Here is a 16571-nt window from a genome sequence, read left to right as displayed (position 1 = left end):
AATTCTTCCTCTGGGCATTGTGAATATATGTACCAAATTTCTTGGCAGTCCATCTCATAGTTGTCAAGATATTTTGTGGTCCCTTCTCAATTGAACTGCACCCAAAATAACATCTTGTTTGTGCAACTTGCAGTCCAAAGCTCAAAGGGCACTTAATATGCAGGATAACAAAACAGAACAACAGACTGCTTCTCATTTAAAAAGAACAAACTAGCTGATGTTTGCCATTTTTCTTGATAAATGACTCATTGATTTATCAAAATTGCTGTTTTCAGAACATTTTCTGTCGATTATTTCAGCACTCATTTAAACAACTGCCATCATGTATCCATCATCATTATACAAATTAGGTGCCATCTGATGTCTAGTGTAAACCGTGAATCCACAGGAAACACGGGAGCCAGTGCATGCAGTACAAAGTCCACGGCAAACGGGGCAGACAACAAGCATCTATAGGCTGCAGCATGCATTACATAAGTCTGCCTGCAGTTCCCCTGCGCTGGCCTCATGTATAGGACAGTGTGCTCTGTGAACAGCTACTGATCGGCTATAGGGCAGCACGGCTGGACTGAGGGAGGGAGGGAGAGGCAGGAACGGGAGCGCGGAAACTGGGTGAATTATTGTGCGGCTCGCTGACTGATGCCGCTATACATACAGGCACACACAGACAGACACGGGAAGACACACACGCACACACAGACAGAAGCGAGATCTATGCCTGCTACGGTAGCAGCAGTCATCAAATCAAGACTGCAGAAAACTCTTTCAGAGGACGGAGGGTGTGTTTGGTTTTATTGGTGTGTGTGTGTGTGTGTGTGTGTGTGTGTGTGTGGGAGGGGTTCCCATTTCAAAGCTGGTTTGGTGTGTTTCATCTTTGCGCTCGCCGTCAGAAGCTAACGTATTCATTCAGTGCATGTAAAGCGTGCGTGCCCGTAGATGATCCACCGCATTACGGTGCGTAAACCACTAATTATCCTTGTGACCGTGGTCGCTGCCCTACTTCTCCTCTCCTGCGAGTGTGTATGCAAGGTTCAAGGGGCTTTGTGTCATTGGAATTGCGCAAGCTTGCTGCTTTAAATGCGGAGTGATTCAGCAGTGCCTGGAGGTGCCAAGCCAGACCCGCTGAGGCACTCTAGATAAGCACATACCACACAGAAAGTGAGGCATTTTTTTTCCTCGTTCAATGATCACTCTCATTTTTGTTTTTCTGCTTTTGTAATTACAGAAGTGAATATAATGGAAGACAAAAAAAAAAAAAAAAAAAAAAAAATCACTGGAGGGGAAAGAAAACAGAGCAGTTGTAGCTTCCATACAAAAAAAAAATATACACAACAGAAGGAAAGAAAAACAGACCGTCCAAACACAGGAGGGGGTTATGAAAACCAGACACCAGTTGCATTGTGACCTTTGCTATCAGTATGACTCCCATACTGGATGGTAAGCCCCCAGTAAGCTTGAGGCCTGACCCAGTTTGGAGAGGGAGAATGTGGGACACACACAGACACAGACACTTTCAGCTATTATATAGCTGGAAATATTTTTAGTTATGTGGATGAGGTCAAACACTGAGAGGCTGTGAGCTGAACATGCTCTGAAAGAATACATTTAAGACTAAGAGTGAAAACTTAAAAAAGATGATGGAGTGTTGACCGAGAACAATTGACTTTTTAAGGTGAGAAAAAAAAAAAGAAGTGTCAGGTGAGGAGCTGGAAAAGAGACGGCAAAAAAAACAGGCCTTTGGATCAGTGCCAGTTATTGTGTAAGTGGTTTCACAGCAGGCAGACACCTTGGTTTGAAAGAGGGTAACGCTGCTGGATAAACAAAGAAGCTGCAATCAGTTCTGTGAAAACACCCGACCCGGTTTTTCATACCTCCGTCACGGCAGAAATTAGCTCTGCTGAATGACAACAGCACAAATCACGTGACGAGTCATTATCAAACAAAGAAGCAGAAAAACCGTATTTCATGACAGTAAAACGAGGTGGCAGCAGGCAAACAAAGCACGGTGCCCAAGTGCTGTGTAAGCATACCAACGAGAGATCACGGTAAACCTGCTGCTGACGTCTCAAACCTAGTTTTATGGATTTCTTATTTTTTTTTACTTTAGTGATAGAAACGCACCATCATCCACGAGAGGAGAAACGTCCAGGGATTGTTTTTTGGTTTATTCAAAATAAAAGTGAGTTGGGGTTGAGCTTAAGACAAAGTATAATTTTAGAGATGGAAGATTTTCAGTAAATCTTCCTTTCTTTTAAGGCACATTCTGCCTTAAAAGATAGAAAAATATAGATAGAAAAATACAAATAAACCTCTTAAGATTTAAATAAGTTTTCTGGTATTGAAAAAAAATCATTACATTTTAATTCTTTGGTGATAAAACATCTAATTTATCCTTTCAAGTCCACATCACTACGAGAAAACAAAACTGCTTTAAGGATCTATGTTTGTGTCCATGAGCATCTATAAATCAAAGTATTTTGCAGGTTCTTAATGTGTTTTTTGTCATCTAAAGTTGAGTTTTATTACTTCAATTCAGCTTTAGGGGAAGACAGACAGTAGCCCTATGAGGACTGTAAAGAAACATTTTTTTTTGTGTGTGTGTGCAAAACTGCTGGAAACATAAATGGAAATGAATGCAGTCCAGAGTCAGCGCAGCTTTTAAAACGTCACAGGTACTTCCTCGCGTGTTGTCCGTGCATCTTTGCAGGAGTCCTGAGAGGTTTGGCTGCAGCCCGGGGCAACAGCAGCACAAGAGTCCTCTGACAGAGTCTCTCCTGCAGGGACAGGAGGTGCAGGAGAGCTGTGGGGCTGGTCACAGGTGGGATCAGACTTCCTCTTCTTCCTCACATGATAGTGATGCTTCTTGGATTTCAAGTGAGCTGCAGGTACACAGGACGACAGACAGTGAACACTCCTGGATATATAAAGATCCAGACAGCACAGTTTGATCTCAATGATACTTGTAGATCATCATCCACGTGAGTCATGCACGAGAAAAATAAGTAGCAACAGTGTGACAGGTCCCAGAGGTGATCAGATTTGTCATGGCTCATTCTTAAGTAGGTTTTAAGCTCTTGTAATCTTACAACAAGGAGCAGAGAACACTAAAGTGCTTTTATGTGGCCTCCATTCAGATAATAACATGTAGAGATGGTTTATAAGGGTGTTAATGCCCCAGAGATGTTTAATTTTAAAGCGTATACAAGGCTAAATAATTCACAACACGCGAGTCAGTGGGATAAAAATGTCATCCTATCATATGATGTGGTCAGCAGCCTCACCTGTCCACTCCAGGTCACCAATGATCACTTTGTCACACAGATCACAGGTGTGGTGGCTCCGTTTGTTTCTAAGCTCCGCCCCCTGCACTCTGATTGGTGCAATAACTGACTCTTCATTCTGATGAGTGAAGCACAAAGAGTTGGACGCCTTAAAGGAAAAAGAGTGTTTTGGACATGCTGAGTTTACTAACCATAAAGGCAACAAGAAGGCAGGTAGGAAAGGAAGCAAGGAAGGAAAAATGTAAGGAACAAAGTAAAAGGGAGAATTTCACAACAAAAGAATGAGAGGTGAGAGTCAAGCAAGAAACAAGAAGAAGAAAAGGCAGGAGAGGAAGGAGAGCAGCAAAGAGAAACAAGGAGAAACATTATGAGCAAAGTTTGAGACGGTAACATGGGACTAAAGACACAAGAGAACAAAAAGGAAGGAGGGAAAGCCATGAAAAGGAGTAGTGTTGAAAAAAAATAAAGAGACAAAGTTGAAAAAAATACAGGATAGAGGAGGGAAAACTGCCAACAATCAAGAAGAAAAGAAGGGGGGGGAAAAAAAATCAGAGCATACTGTGAGAAGAAGGGGAGAAATGGAGGTAAAAGACAGAAAGGAAGGAAACGTAAACAACAAAGTGATGAAAGAAGTTAGATTGATAAAGAATACTGGGACAAAAAGGGGAGTAAAAGAGGAAGACCTGTAGTCCCAGATGAAAGGTAGGAAGCTTCCCCACCTTTCTGAGACTGTCCAGTATCTGCAGTGCAGGGTTCAGCACCGTCTCCTCCCACCTTGACACGTCCGTCACGTCCAGGCCGAACACACCGGGGACGTTGTCTCCCGGTCCTGCACGCACGGAAAGGTCAAGCGCACTCACTTAGCGCACATTATTCATTTTTACAAGGCCAACACAATAAAGGCTGCCAATAAAAGTAATGAGGACTCATATTTGATTCAGTGTTTCCAACATTTACTTTTATTGAGTTGGTGAAAAGCCACTGACATCAACATTTAAACGACCACCTACCACTACTATTAGTGACAGCGCTGCTTTATAATGTATTTGGATTAAGCCAGCATGCAGATCAATTTTACACCCAAAACATCATAAATAAAAAATACTGTCAATAAATCAGATGATCAAATAATACTCTATCTGACCAGCACCTGTTTATTCTACAGGCTACAGAGGGTCTGACTGTACATCAGAAAGGCTGAGATGCACCAGCACAAATTGGGAAATGTACCAGAGCAGCAGTGATGTGCCGGAGCCACACCCTGAAGCTCCGACAACCTGCTGACTCACACTGGCTCGATAATGTCTCTGCCTCTTTCCTCCCACCAGTCTCTCTTGTGCACCATCTCTCTTCCTCCCACAATCAGTCTTGTTTCAGCTTTCACTCACTCTCTCTCTCTCTCTCTCTCTCTCTCTCTTTCCACCCCCGTGTTTCTATTTTGCATCAGTCAGCAGTCTGCGGGCCAGGCCTCAGCATTAAACAGCAGCACCAGTTCCTGCCCTGTCTGTCTGTCTGTCTGTCTGTCTGTCTGTATCGAGAGACCCTGCCCTGCATCGACTGAAGACAAAGAGATGCAGTGGAAATGTACATCGGTGCAATTTGGAGAGAAATTGACGTCTAACAGGTAAAACGTTATATAAACAAAGTCATATTTTTATGTGTTCGTGCTACATTTACAGCATCTACTAAATTAAACACGTGATTCAGATACAATATGAGAGCAGAAAATACAGGAAAAAGAAATCAAGAGTGAAAAATAAAATGAATAGTTTGAAGAAAGAGACATGACTGAGTCTACAGCCATATTAGCAGCGAGCTGTAGCTCCACTTTGTGCCCAAGAATAACAGTTGATATTTGGGAAAAGGGTTAGTTATATTTTTCTTGTACATAAAAATGTATATTTTTTTAGTCTTTATGGATGGGAAAATATTGTCAGATCAGCAGTTTGTGGTTTCAAAGCTATTCTATGGACTTTTATATTTATCAGCATCTATTACCTTCAAACCTTAAACAAACGAGTTCACACAATGCTGATTACACTTATCGGCAGATACATCTCTGGGTTTTTAAATCTGGTGTCTGGTGAGACATCCCCACGCTGACCGGATGACCGTTAACTGGGCGTGCTCTGTGGCGGAGCATGTGCACCGGAGACTTCTGCAAGCTAACTTACAGTTTAGCCCGATGCTAACTTGAAAGGGGAAAAAAACAATTCATTCACGCTGCTCTTCTGGACTATTCAAAATGTCAAATTCTGATAGTTGGACGTGTCATTTTGTCGCAGTTGCAAACTTGTTGGCCGCGTTTTTGTAATTACTCCCACTGACAAAAGAGGGGCAACAAAAGCTGTGCACTGCAGGTTTAAATGAGCCTCCAGGCTTTTCAAGCACTGCTTGTTGATTGTTTTAGATGAATGACATCACTTGAGGCAATATATTTTGGTGGATTTGCCCTTTAACGCCGATGTTTCCTTGTTCTCTGCTGTAGTAAGTCGAAGGAGATACACAACTGGAACCTGTTCCAGTCGGGGTGCCTTTTTTGCATTTAGTATCTGTGTGTTAATCCCAGACTCTCATGTAAGTGAATCCCATTAACCTGTAAAGAACTGTTAGCCAACTCAATTATGGCTTAATCCTTTCCACACAGACTGAACTGTGGATTTGAGGGCAGCAGACACCCGATAGACTGAAGTTAGTATCTCCACTGGGAACCGCCTCCATTAATAGAGAGGAGCACAGCGTGTTAACTGTATGACTGGTCATCTTTATTACTAACAGCGCTGACTTTGTGTGCGTGGGGACACTGAGGTTTCACACATCCACACACAGAGCCAACAACTTTCTTTTTAGCAAGCAATTGACACGAGCTGCATTTCAGCTGCTTCTGGTCTAAACTTTGCATACTGTTAGTTTAATCTACAGACAACCACTTTAACATGGGACGTGTTGTATTCTTCTCACATGAAGACCAGCTGTGCCGAGATAAATAGCTGTGAAACGGTGTCAAAGCAAAATAAACACAAAGATCGTTAAAGTTCACCTGCATCATTTGGCTTCACTGGAGGTTTTTTTTTTCTGTTTTATGTGTACACCCCCAATTACTAAAACTCTGTCCTCTGTGTTTACACATGTTGTCCGTCAGTGTGTGTGTGTGTGCGCTTTTTAACAGCAGTTACTGTTAATCAAAGCTTCAGATTTCACTTGCGTGGTTACTGTGTGTTTCTCTATGAGTCTTTTGTGTTTGCGTCTCAATAGCAGGCAGGCGGCAGCAGCGAGTGTCACCTGGCATATCTGCACAAGAGGCAGAGGTGCAGAGAGGTGTCTCCTTTAGGGTGCTCTAATATAAATACCTCACCCCTCCAGGCCACCACCGCGTGCCCTCCTGTTGCCGGATCTCCCTTCTTACTTTGTTCTTTTGTCGCTCTCAACACCAACCTCCCCCAATTCCCTTTTGCATCCACCAGCCTCCCACTGGGCAGAGGGGCGGGGTTGTGGTAAATAAAAGGCAGATACTGTATGGTGGGTTGCCAGATGCTGGGTGGAACCCCCCATCCCCCTTTTTACCAGTCCCATTAGGGATCTGGTGAAATTTAACTCTGCTAATCCAATGACTTGAATGAGGGTTGATAAGAAACACTGAAGAGACAAAGAACAGGGTGGGCGCGCACACAGTGAGCGTTGCCTTTCAACACACGGGAGAGATCACTTTGCCAACAAGGAGGAGCAGAATCTGTCGCGGGCCAGCTGCTTGCCAGCACTAAGTGTGTGTGTGAGTGTGTGTGTGCGTGTGTGTGTGTGTTGAAACAGTAGCCCACCTGTTGCAACAAGCGGGCCAGGAGTCATTTGCCGTGTTGTCCTTGTGTTTGCTGAGTGAGGATGTGCGCCTGTGTGTTCTTTGCTACAAAAACTCCACCACCAGCCCTCAGAGCGGCTTCCTCCACCCCCACCCACACCTCCACCCCCCTTCCCCTCCCACCACCTCCACCCCCCTCGGCCCCAGCTGTGCTTCTTTGGCTGTCGTCCACACTGGAGCACGGCAGCTGCCTCCATTCACTGAACAGCCTCCTTCCTCTTTCCTATAGTTCCTCTTCCACTTGTTGTCTCCCTCACCTCCTTTTGTGTCCTTTTGTTTATCTGTTGTTTATGACCAGGTCAAGTATCCCAGTTCAAAAGTTTATCTATGTGGGCCAGGAGATGCTCAAAAAGATGCAGTATTGCAGAAGTTGGTTAAGGTATATTTGGATTTTTGTGGGCTGAAGGAATGTAAGAATTTAACCTCTGCACACGGCGGCCTAAACAAGTAATAAACAAAACGCCCGTCAGGACAGACTTCAGCATTCCCACTGAGGTGCTGCAGTTTTCTTGTGACCTGTTTTCCATCAAACCTGAGGCACACGTCTGTGCAAAAGCTAAAGAGGTAACGTCTCGAAAAATATGTTGAAACAGCAGAATGAAGGCAGTGTAAGTTCTCTCGCTCAAACAGGCTGAAGATGACTTAAGACAGTTCTTTAGATGCCTTTCAGCTGACTGATGCATGTGATTGTCTTAGTGAAACTGAAAACACCAACGATTTGTGTTATGATGATTCAAACAGGCCAACTTACTGTTAGTCTGGATACTGTTTCACTTTTTTCACCTTTAAAAAATATGGACATTAACCTGCTAAAAGCATCTTATGTTTGCTTAGATTTGTTTCACAAACAGACCCATTTATTGCTAGTTTGATGGAGACCGTTTTACTCTGCACTTGTGGATATGGAGCTGTCAATAAAATATCCCATATCTCCTCTGTGTTTTAGATGTTATGTTTTGCACTTGTCTCAAGCCTTGTAACCACAGCTATCCCATTTTTTTGTTCAGACCAAATGGCAACCAACGGTGACATCACCTGTTGGTTTGTGAACTGCTGTTCTGAAGCCTCGGGTTCCAAAAATACCGCTTTTGAGACCTAATATGTAGCCAACCCCTAGCGGCCCTCGGTGGTATTACAGTTTAAGGCACTTCCTCATCGGCCTAATTTTGGAAATGTGGAAGCAACAAAGCAAAGATATGCACGTGACTAGATTATTCTTTGAAGTAATATATCTGTTCAAATTACACTGTCTATATGTGTAACAGTTATTTGTAGCCATTAATTGACAAAATATTCTGAGCACAGTGATTTTCATATTTAAAATTGGCCCCTACCCTACATACAGTGTACTTCTCCTCCTCCTTCACTTACAGTAGTTTATTCTCCTTCACTCTATTACAGCAGCTACAATCACTAACTCTGTACAAACAAGGGATCATATGACTTCTTGCAAGAGAAAAAAGTCACTGTCAGTGATGAGCGGACAAATCACCCGACACTGCAGTGCCACTCATTTATACAGAGCACTTTAGCATCTTCTGTTTTGTTTTTATGGCCCTGATTTGATTGTTTATGTTCATTCTCACTGCTCTCAAAGTGCTTACTGCTGCAGGCAGCTGTTTCAGATAAAAAGCACTCAAAATATAATTTATTGTATCTGGCAGCTAAAGAGACAAATATTTGCCTGAAAAGTTGGTGGGGACCAAAAAATAGTTAAAAGGAAAATTAATATTGGACTTTTGTTGGGACAAAAAATGAATCCAAATGATAACGTTGCTCTGAAACTGCAGGACGTGATGATAAAGATGATAAAACCTCCCCATTATGTTTACATCTCGTTTCTGCTGCCTCCGCGTGGCCATCAAATTTTTTAGGGCTAAGTTTTGAATAAACCTCAGACAGTTTTCAAAGTACCTCAACATATCGAAGAGAAAGTGACTGTATCATTACAGTAACTGTAATCATAACACTTTCCCTGCTTCTTTACACAATAGCAGCTGTGTTTTGTAATGAATGACGTCGTCTCCTGATTCACATGCACCCTGTGGTGTTTTCGTGGTGATAGAGAGCGGGTGACATGCAACAAGGGCCGCTGTCTGGACTTCAACCAAGGACGTTGCGGTTGCATGCCCCCATGACACCCCTGCTATTTTTATTCTGTAATAATGGAGGGTGGATGTGGTGTTCTCTTTCTCAATACACCAACATTTCTGCCTCAGCCTAAAGGAAAGCGATATTTTAGATACGATGTTTGACACAGATGGAAACAGACCTACTTCTGACCCTCTGTCCCTTTTCCTCCAGCCCTACCTGGTCTCTGTCCACCTAGAGGAGGTCACTGAGAGGTCTCTATGGCGACACGGGCTTGGCTTCATCTCCACGGGAGGAGGTTGCATTTGTGTGTGTGCATTCATGAAAGCTTCACACTTGCTCGAAGACAAGGGTGTAAACTCGCTGCGCACCTGTTGCCCCAGCTGGATCAGATTACCTTCACTCTTCACTACCATCCGCCCAGCCAGCCGTGTGCCGTTCCTCTCCCTCCCTCCCTCCTCCCTCCCTCCCTCATTCACTCACTCCTGGGACTAAAAAGACACCTACACCCCTACCCCTGTTACTTAACACTCACGGGGCCTCAGTCAAACTACACCTGCGAATCCTGGTTACCGGCCGGGTGCGTGTGTCTTTAGGGAGTTTAAACAAACACTTGGAGGGAATCTGGTGTTCCTGGCATAAAATGCAAATTTAAATGACTATAACCTCAGATTAGCATTTTCTTTAAGGGTAATTAAATCCACTAATTAAACATTCCCCTATAACCACACACACACAGTGTCCATATGTGTACACCCAGACACAGACGCACTTACAGGCAAGTCCAATTAAGCTTGATTTAGTTTGAGATGGCCGATCAAAATCCCACAGCAACCAAAGTTGAGTCCATCAAGAAACCATGGATCCAGCTGAAAAGTATTTCCGTCACTGACCACCCACCCGCTCTCTCTCACTCTGTCTGACAAACGATGCGAAACCCTTCGACTGTGAACTGTAAAACTGGGTTAAACTTGCGCCTCCGAGGCATGTTATTCTGCCTCTTTCTGTATATTTCCATGTAAAGTCAACATTCAGGTCACTCTCCAGCTTCTCTAACCTACTTCATTGTGTTCTCTCTCTCTCTGTCTGTCGTTTTCAATTCGTCTTTCTCTTTGACCCGCTCGTCTCTGTATGCTCGGGTTGGTCCGTGTGGACCCCGGCGACCCTGTTGCCCGAGTTTTGTGTGGTCGGGCCAAATTCCCAGCAGCTCTGCAATGCTTCAAGAGATTAGCCTGCTCAGCTGAGGCCTGCCTGCATCTGTGTGAGCGTGTGTGTGGCTCAGACGAGAAAAAAGAGCTCAGCTGTCGCAGCGAAACAAAGGTAAACAGAGACGACACAGGACGGAGAGGTGGGGTGAGCGAGGTTAAACGGCAGAACCCATCAGTTAGGACAACCCCACACAGGAGGGGACACGAGAACAAGGCTATCCCTCAGTAAATAGTTAGAGACCTCGACACTGAGAATACATCTTCAACAGAAATCACAGTAATGTGAAGGACTATAATCCAGCTGTAACCTTTAAAAAGGGAAATCCTGTGTGTATCACCCGCGATGGTACGCACCGAGCTGTGTTCCAACTCGCATACTTCACTTAGTACACCAAGACTAATTACACTAACACACTAATTTGTTGTCTCAAATTGCACTCTTGTTCTGTACTTACTGGAAATAACCACTGCATTTGAATACATCACCTGCAAACATATCTGCCAGCTTTAATTATTTTACCCAGAAATGAACGTGTTTCCGTACCCTCTGTTTAATGCACTCAAACACACTAATGACTTTTGTCCTACAGCAGTATGGTGATACTTCAAGCCTTGATGCAAAAATTCTTTACGTCGGTGTTCCCTCCTTTTCAGCTTCAACGCCAAAATGGCGACCGTTAAGTGTGGGAAGTGTCCAGCGTTTCATACCTAATTTTTGGACAGTTTTGATTGCATCATCTGGGTACTTATATACTTGTCAGGATAACGCTATTATGCACTCGAAACAGTTGCTGTGTTCCAAATGGCGTCCTTGTGTATTAACACTCACTACTTGAAGTGCGTAGGAGTTTTCACAGTGTCAAGTACAGAAACATGACGCACTCGAAACAGTCCAAAAAAATAAAAGAAGTGTGTCCCCTTCTTGGCTATGCAGAGGAAGGGAAGGGACGGGACCACCGATGTAAAGAATTTTCAATTTAAGGCTTCTGAGGAAGCTGCAGCTGTTCCTGAACACCACACAAAAGTGTTTCTTTTTCACTACTGCTTCTGGACAAATGCCGAGGTTATTTCCGGTCAGTGCAGAACAGCAGAGCGCGATTTAAAACAACACTACTCTGTCTCAATTCCTGCACTACATGAGTCCTGACATGCAAGAGCACTATTTGTTAGTGCACTAAGGGCAGTATATAATTTAGAAACACAACACAGACTCCAAATAGACATGACTGGGAGCAAAGAGGGTGAACGTACGACAGATTTCCCAAACATGCAGTGTCATTAAGCAATAAAATTGCTCCTGGCTCAACATTTGCAGCAAAGTCGTCCTGGAAGGCCGTACATGGGCTAATTAAATATGCACAAGTCTACATTCCTTGTCTTGTAACATGAAGGCCTTCTTCGTGCTATTTATTTAGCAATTGTTGAAAGAGCAGTCCATCAAAAATCCTTTCCTCATATCGTTACCTACTGTGCAGTTCTCTGTATCTACAGTAAAAATCCTTCATATCAGGAACCTGTGACTTAACCTGGACCTCCTGGATCGTTTTTCTTTGTCTTATTGATACCTACAGCAACAAACAAACACCAAATCCTGGTATTATTGGTTAGAAACGCAGGGCTGTGTTTGGTCTGAACGCCCACTAACATCCAGGTTGACGCAGACCTCAGAGACTTGTGCAGATTCTACACAACACAACCGACACGCGCTCTGTGCTTTTCCTTTTGTGCCTTTAAAAACTTCTGGATAAAGAAAGTTTCAAATTTTTATTTCAGAACTTTAGAGTTCATCTCGTCTGCTGCCACCTGTACTGCCAGGCTTGAATTTCTGGATAGCTGTCAATCATCTTTAAAAATAAAGAAATAAAAGTAAACAGAGAAAGCAGTTCCATGGAAATAAATGCAGTGAACTAAAAGCAGCGACTACAATAGCTACACATATTTCTGAAGGACTACTTTTTCTGTTTACGTTTGGTCTGACTCAAAGACAACTTTAAAATGCTGCAGGAGGCTCATGGTCTTTGTCCTGATTAACGCTGTCCTTGCTGGAGTGTGTATTTGTAAAATCTGGAGAGTAAGATATATTATTATAACTACTGGTCAAACTCTGAGTTTAAGATCCAGGTTGACACATACAAACAAACAAACAGAACAAGCCTACATTTACACACTGCAGATAATTTATGGTATAGAAAGTTTCAGTTGATCTCCTCTGCTGCCACCTGCACTTTCAGGCCTGATGCTGCAGACAACCGTCCTGAACATCGATCAGAACAACAAAAACACATGCATGCAAAACAACACAGACAACTTCAGACAGATTACCGCATATGTAAAACGGCACAGACAGACACACACACATGTGATGAAGACCATATGGTGTGTGTGTGCAGCGGATAGGCAGGCAGTCAGAAAGAGGGGTATTGAGGTTTAGGGCCTGGCGTGGCCTTAAGCCACTTGGGCCTAACAGGATTAGGAGGCCGGGTTACTGCAGGGCATGCTGCCGGTGGGACGGAGAGGCCAGGTTTCCGTTTTGGGAAAAGAGAAACACACTCGGCCTTTCTATAGATCTGTAAAAACCAGTCTGACTTCCAGGGGTTGTGACCGCGGTGGGAAATTCCCTCCTACCAAACACAGGTTGACTTTGGCTGCTGGTGGCCACATTTCTCAACCTGCGATGCCAGCCACTCTGGCTGGTAACCAAACCACCAAAATTAATTTCTATTCATTTGGTAGCACAGGGAACTCGTACTGGAACAAAATCAGTGTGCGGTCCAAGCTGCAGGTGTGTGCTGGGGATATAACTTGAAACATGATCCTCTGTGCTACATCAGAGCAGCTCACACATGATGTCAGCTCACATCCTACTGTGGGCCAGTGAACACATTAACCTGGTGATTTTCACTAGTGAAATACATCAGATGTAATCAAACATGATACAGTTTTACATAAATAAATTATTGTTGCAAAAAAATTAACTATTACAGAAATGAGTTAAATGTGAAACTGCAGCCAGCAGATTAGAATTAAGAGCCCTAAACCACAATTTGTTCCTTGACACTTTTGTTTTTTGTAAGAAATAAACAAAGAAGACGTCATGCGTTGATTAATGAGCTTTAGACGTGATTTACTTTCTGCTTCCTTTCTTTATGTAACCGGTGGGCTTCTGCATTGTGTTGTTGTGGAAGGAGGGGCTTTAAACTTTGTCCACAGAAAGAGGTTTTAGAGGTTGAACCAAGCCACAACCAACTGTAATGTCACCCACTGGTTTGTGAACTAACTAAAGCCTCCAATTCAGATTTTGGCCATTGCCATCTTGCTAGTTTGGAGCAGGAAGTGACCATATTTGGATGAGCTGGGGAGGAGCAAGAGGTGGATCTGACTTGATCTGATTGGTAACCCGAGGACACTACACCCACCCATCGAAAGCCTGTCAATCAAACAGACACGCCCCCAAAAAACATCTTTGGAGCCAACCCCTACTGACCCTCGGAGGTATTGCAGTTTAAGGCACTTTCGTATCGGCCTCATTTTTCAGACCTGGAAGCTACGTCCACTTTTATATCTACGGTCTACGGGTGGAACAGATTTAGTGTAATTATATACAAAAGGTAATGTATGAGACATTTATGCTATTGCAAATTAGAAGTTCCCTCACTGTAGCTTTGTATTGAACTTACAGACAAGAGAGTGGTAACAATTTTGTCATCTATTTGTCAGAATGAAGTGAAAAAAGGGTATTTCATGTTGAACTAATCCTTTAAAAGATATACAAAAAAGTGTCTCCTTTAGACATAAATCAATTTTCAAATAAACATGTCAGATTAGTGTAACCAAAATAGCTAAACTAAGAAGGGACACATGAATACAAAACACACACACACACACACACACTCAGTACCCTAGAACACAATACGGTGGCTGAGAGGCTTATTGTGAGTTTAATGGAGTGCATGAATCTCATCTTGTTAAGGAGAGTGCTGATTGCTAAGGAACTGGACTGCGGAAGACAAACACACACACACACACACACACACACACACACACACACACACACACACACACACACACACACACACACACACACACACACACACACACACACACACAAACTCTCTCACTCACACACAAACAAATAATCTTACTCACACAGACTCACTCACTCACGCGCACACACACACGAAGTGGGTGACGGGTACTCACGTTTGAGGAAGCGGTTACGGACCCATTTATTCTGTTTGCGGGCGTAGCGCCTTGTAGCGATCTTCAAAGCCTCTATACCTGGAGAGAGGTTATAGATGAAGAAGAGACAGAAGAAAAAACAATCCTTTAATAGTTTCTTGTGGTTGATCAGTCAGCCAGTCCACCAATCCACCTCACTGACTTTGATCGGGTATTTCTCTGACCTTTGTTTCGCAGTGTGTCTTTCTCCTGCTGTGTGCTGCTTTCAGGGACAGTCAGGTAGTCATGAAACTCCTTAAAACCGATCGACTGGAAAATCCCATGTTGATAGTCCTGACTGGGAAGAGGAAGAGGAAGAGGAAGAGGAAGAGGAGAGGAGAGGAGAGGAGAGGAGAGGAGAGGAGAGGAGAGGAGAGGAGAGGAGAGGAGAGGAGAGGAGAGGAGAGGAGAGGAGAGGAGATCCATCAATGTAAAAAGTTTTGGTCTCCAACTTGACATTTATAGACACCCAGTGGTGACTCATTTCACCTTTTCCTCCTCCTCCATCTCTCCTGCCCTCCCCGAACAAAGAATATCGGAGTAGATGTGAGGACCTTCGGGGGACAAAGTGACAAAATGACATTAAAAAATAAAACTCAATGGATCAGACAAGGGGACCCACAGGTGCTTAGACTCAGTAGAGTGACACAAGGTTGGGTCAGAATCCCACTGGTTACCTCGGAGGACAGCAGAACCAGGACATTTTAGTCAATGTCAGACCCCATCACCCCAATTTGAGCAGTTACAGCCTGTTCAGGCCCAAGCTGTAACTGCTCCACAGTTGGTATGCGTTATGTTCAATGACCTAGACCTTCTCCAAAATTGGCAGGATTGCAAAGACAGTACACGAAAGCGGTGGTGCAATTTGTCTCTCTACCACTAAAAGGAAATATTTTTCCTGTCATACTAATTTTACTCTTATTGGAAAAGAGCAGCGCTGATGACAACAGGTCCAATAGCTTCAATGCATGATCAGGAGGGTAAAAACAATATCAGTAAAATACTAGTCCGGCTTTAACCTGAGCTGCAGAACAAATCCTGAGGAAAAGTTATAAAAATAACACCCTCATTAGCAGATTCTGGCAAATGTGCACAATTAACGGTCATTTTGGGAATAAACAGCTCCTGTGCATGCAGACAAAAAACACCTTAAACGGTCCTATGATGAAGATATTCAAATTATTTTTGTTGTTTTGATCATAAAGCAGGTTAAGGTCGTGTATAAATACTGTGAAAGTGTCAAAACCCCTATTCAGCAACTGTGCCGTTTGGACTTCCTTAAATTGTGTGATGTCACAAACACGTGTCATAACTCGTATGCCTTCAGCACAGCCCACTGTTGAAACTTTTATGTGGAAGAAACAACGAGTGGTCACTCTGTCTAGGAGCTAGCGAGCTACAAGACCGAAGAAAACCTGGACGCGTGTCAACCAGGAAAGAGTCAGAGAGGTAGAGCCAGTCAGAAGAGAGTCATTGATCTCAATGTGTCTTAAAGACTCAAGACACAAAACAGCCTCTTCTTGGTAGAGCTCTAGAGAGAAGCCTGAGAGAGGAGATGCAAAACAATGCTGAGATGGTTTTTGGTACACAAAAAAAAAAAAAAATTAGATAAAATAGAGAAGCTCTGAGACTATAAAGAGGGACTCGTTTCTAATCTGATTTATGGACGAAGATCCTTCCGTACTTTCATTGCATTTTCTCAGTTCTCATAACACTGCAGAAGTCACCACACACAATAAGATGCTGATAATTCTCTGTTGTTGTGTTTTTAATTCTGTTATTGGCGGGAGAACAAATATTCAGGAAAAACAAATTGCAGCCAACAGTAAGGAGTGGAGGAGACACCGTGACCTGCTCTGATATTGTTCAGGTCATCACACCGAACATGTAGGCAAAAAATAATCTGGATCTCATAAAAAA

General features: G+C 43.3%; 1 protein-coding gene across 1 annotated transcript in view; it reads right to left on the bottom strand.

The window, feature by feature from the left end:
• Positions 1–1279: 1279 nt before the first annotated feature.
• The window catches only part of trit1 (tRNA isopentenyltransferase 1), a 37733-nt gene continuing 22441 nt past the window's right edge, over positions 1280–16571 (bottom strand). Inside the window, exons 7-11 of the mRNA XM_069175963.1 lie at positions 14837–14949; positions 14634–14711; positions 4001–4110; positions 3282–3399; positions 1280–2879 (exon numbers count right to left, since the gene is read on the bottom strand). Of these exons, the coding sequence (XP_069032064.1) occupies positions 2659–2879; positions 3282–3399; positions 4001–4110; positions 14634–14711; positions 14837–14949 (640 nt within the window). The 3' untranslated portion in view covers positions 1280–2658. The remainder of the gene's footprint in view (positions 2880–3281; positions 3400–4000; positions 4111–14633; positions 14712–14836; positions 14950–16571) is intronic.

This window comes from Embiotoca jacksoni, unplaced genomic scaffold, assembly GCF_022577435.1.
Source record: "Embiotoca jacksoni isolate LCO1_2020_lvr unplaced genomic scaffold, fEmbJac1.0.p SCAF_7, whole genome shotgun sequence".
Lineage (NCBI taxonomy): Eukaryota > Metazoa > Chordata > Actinopteri > Embiotocidae > Embiotoca > Embiotoca jacksoni.
The sequence above is the reverse complement of the archived record's forward strand: the minus strand, read 5'-3'. Positions and strand labels throughout refer to the sequence as shown.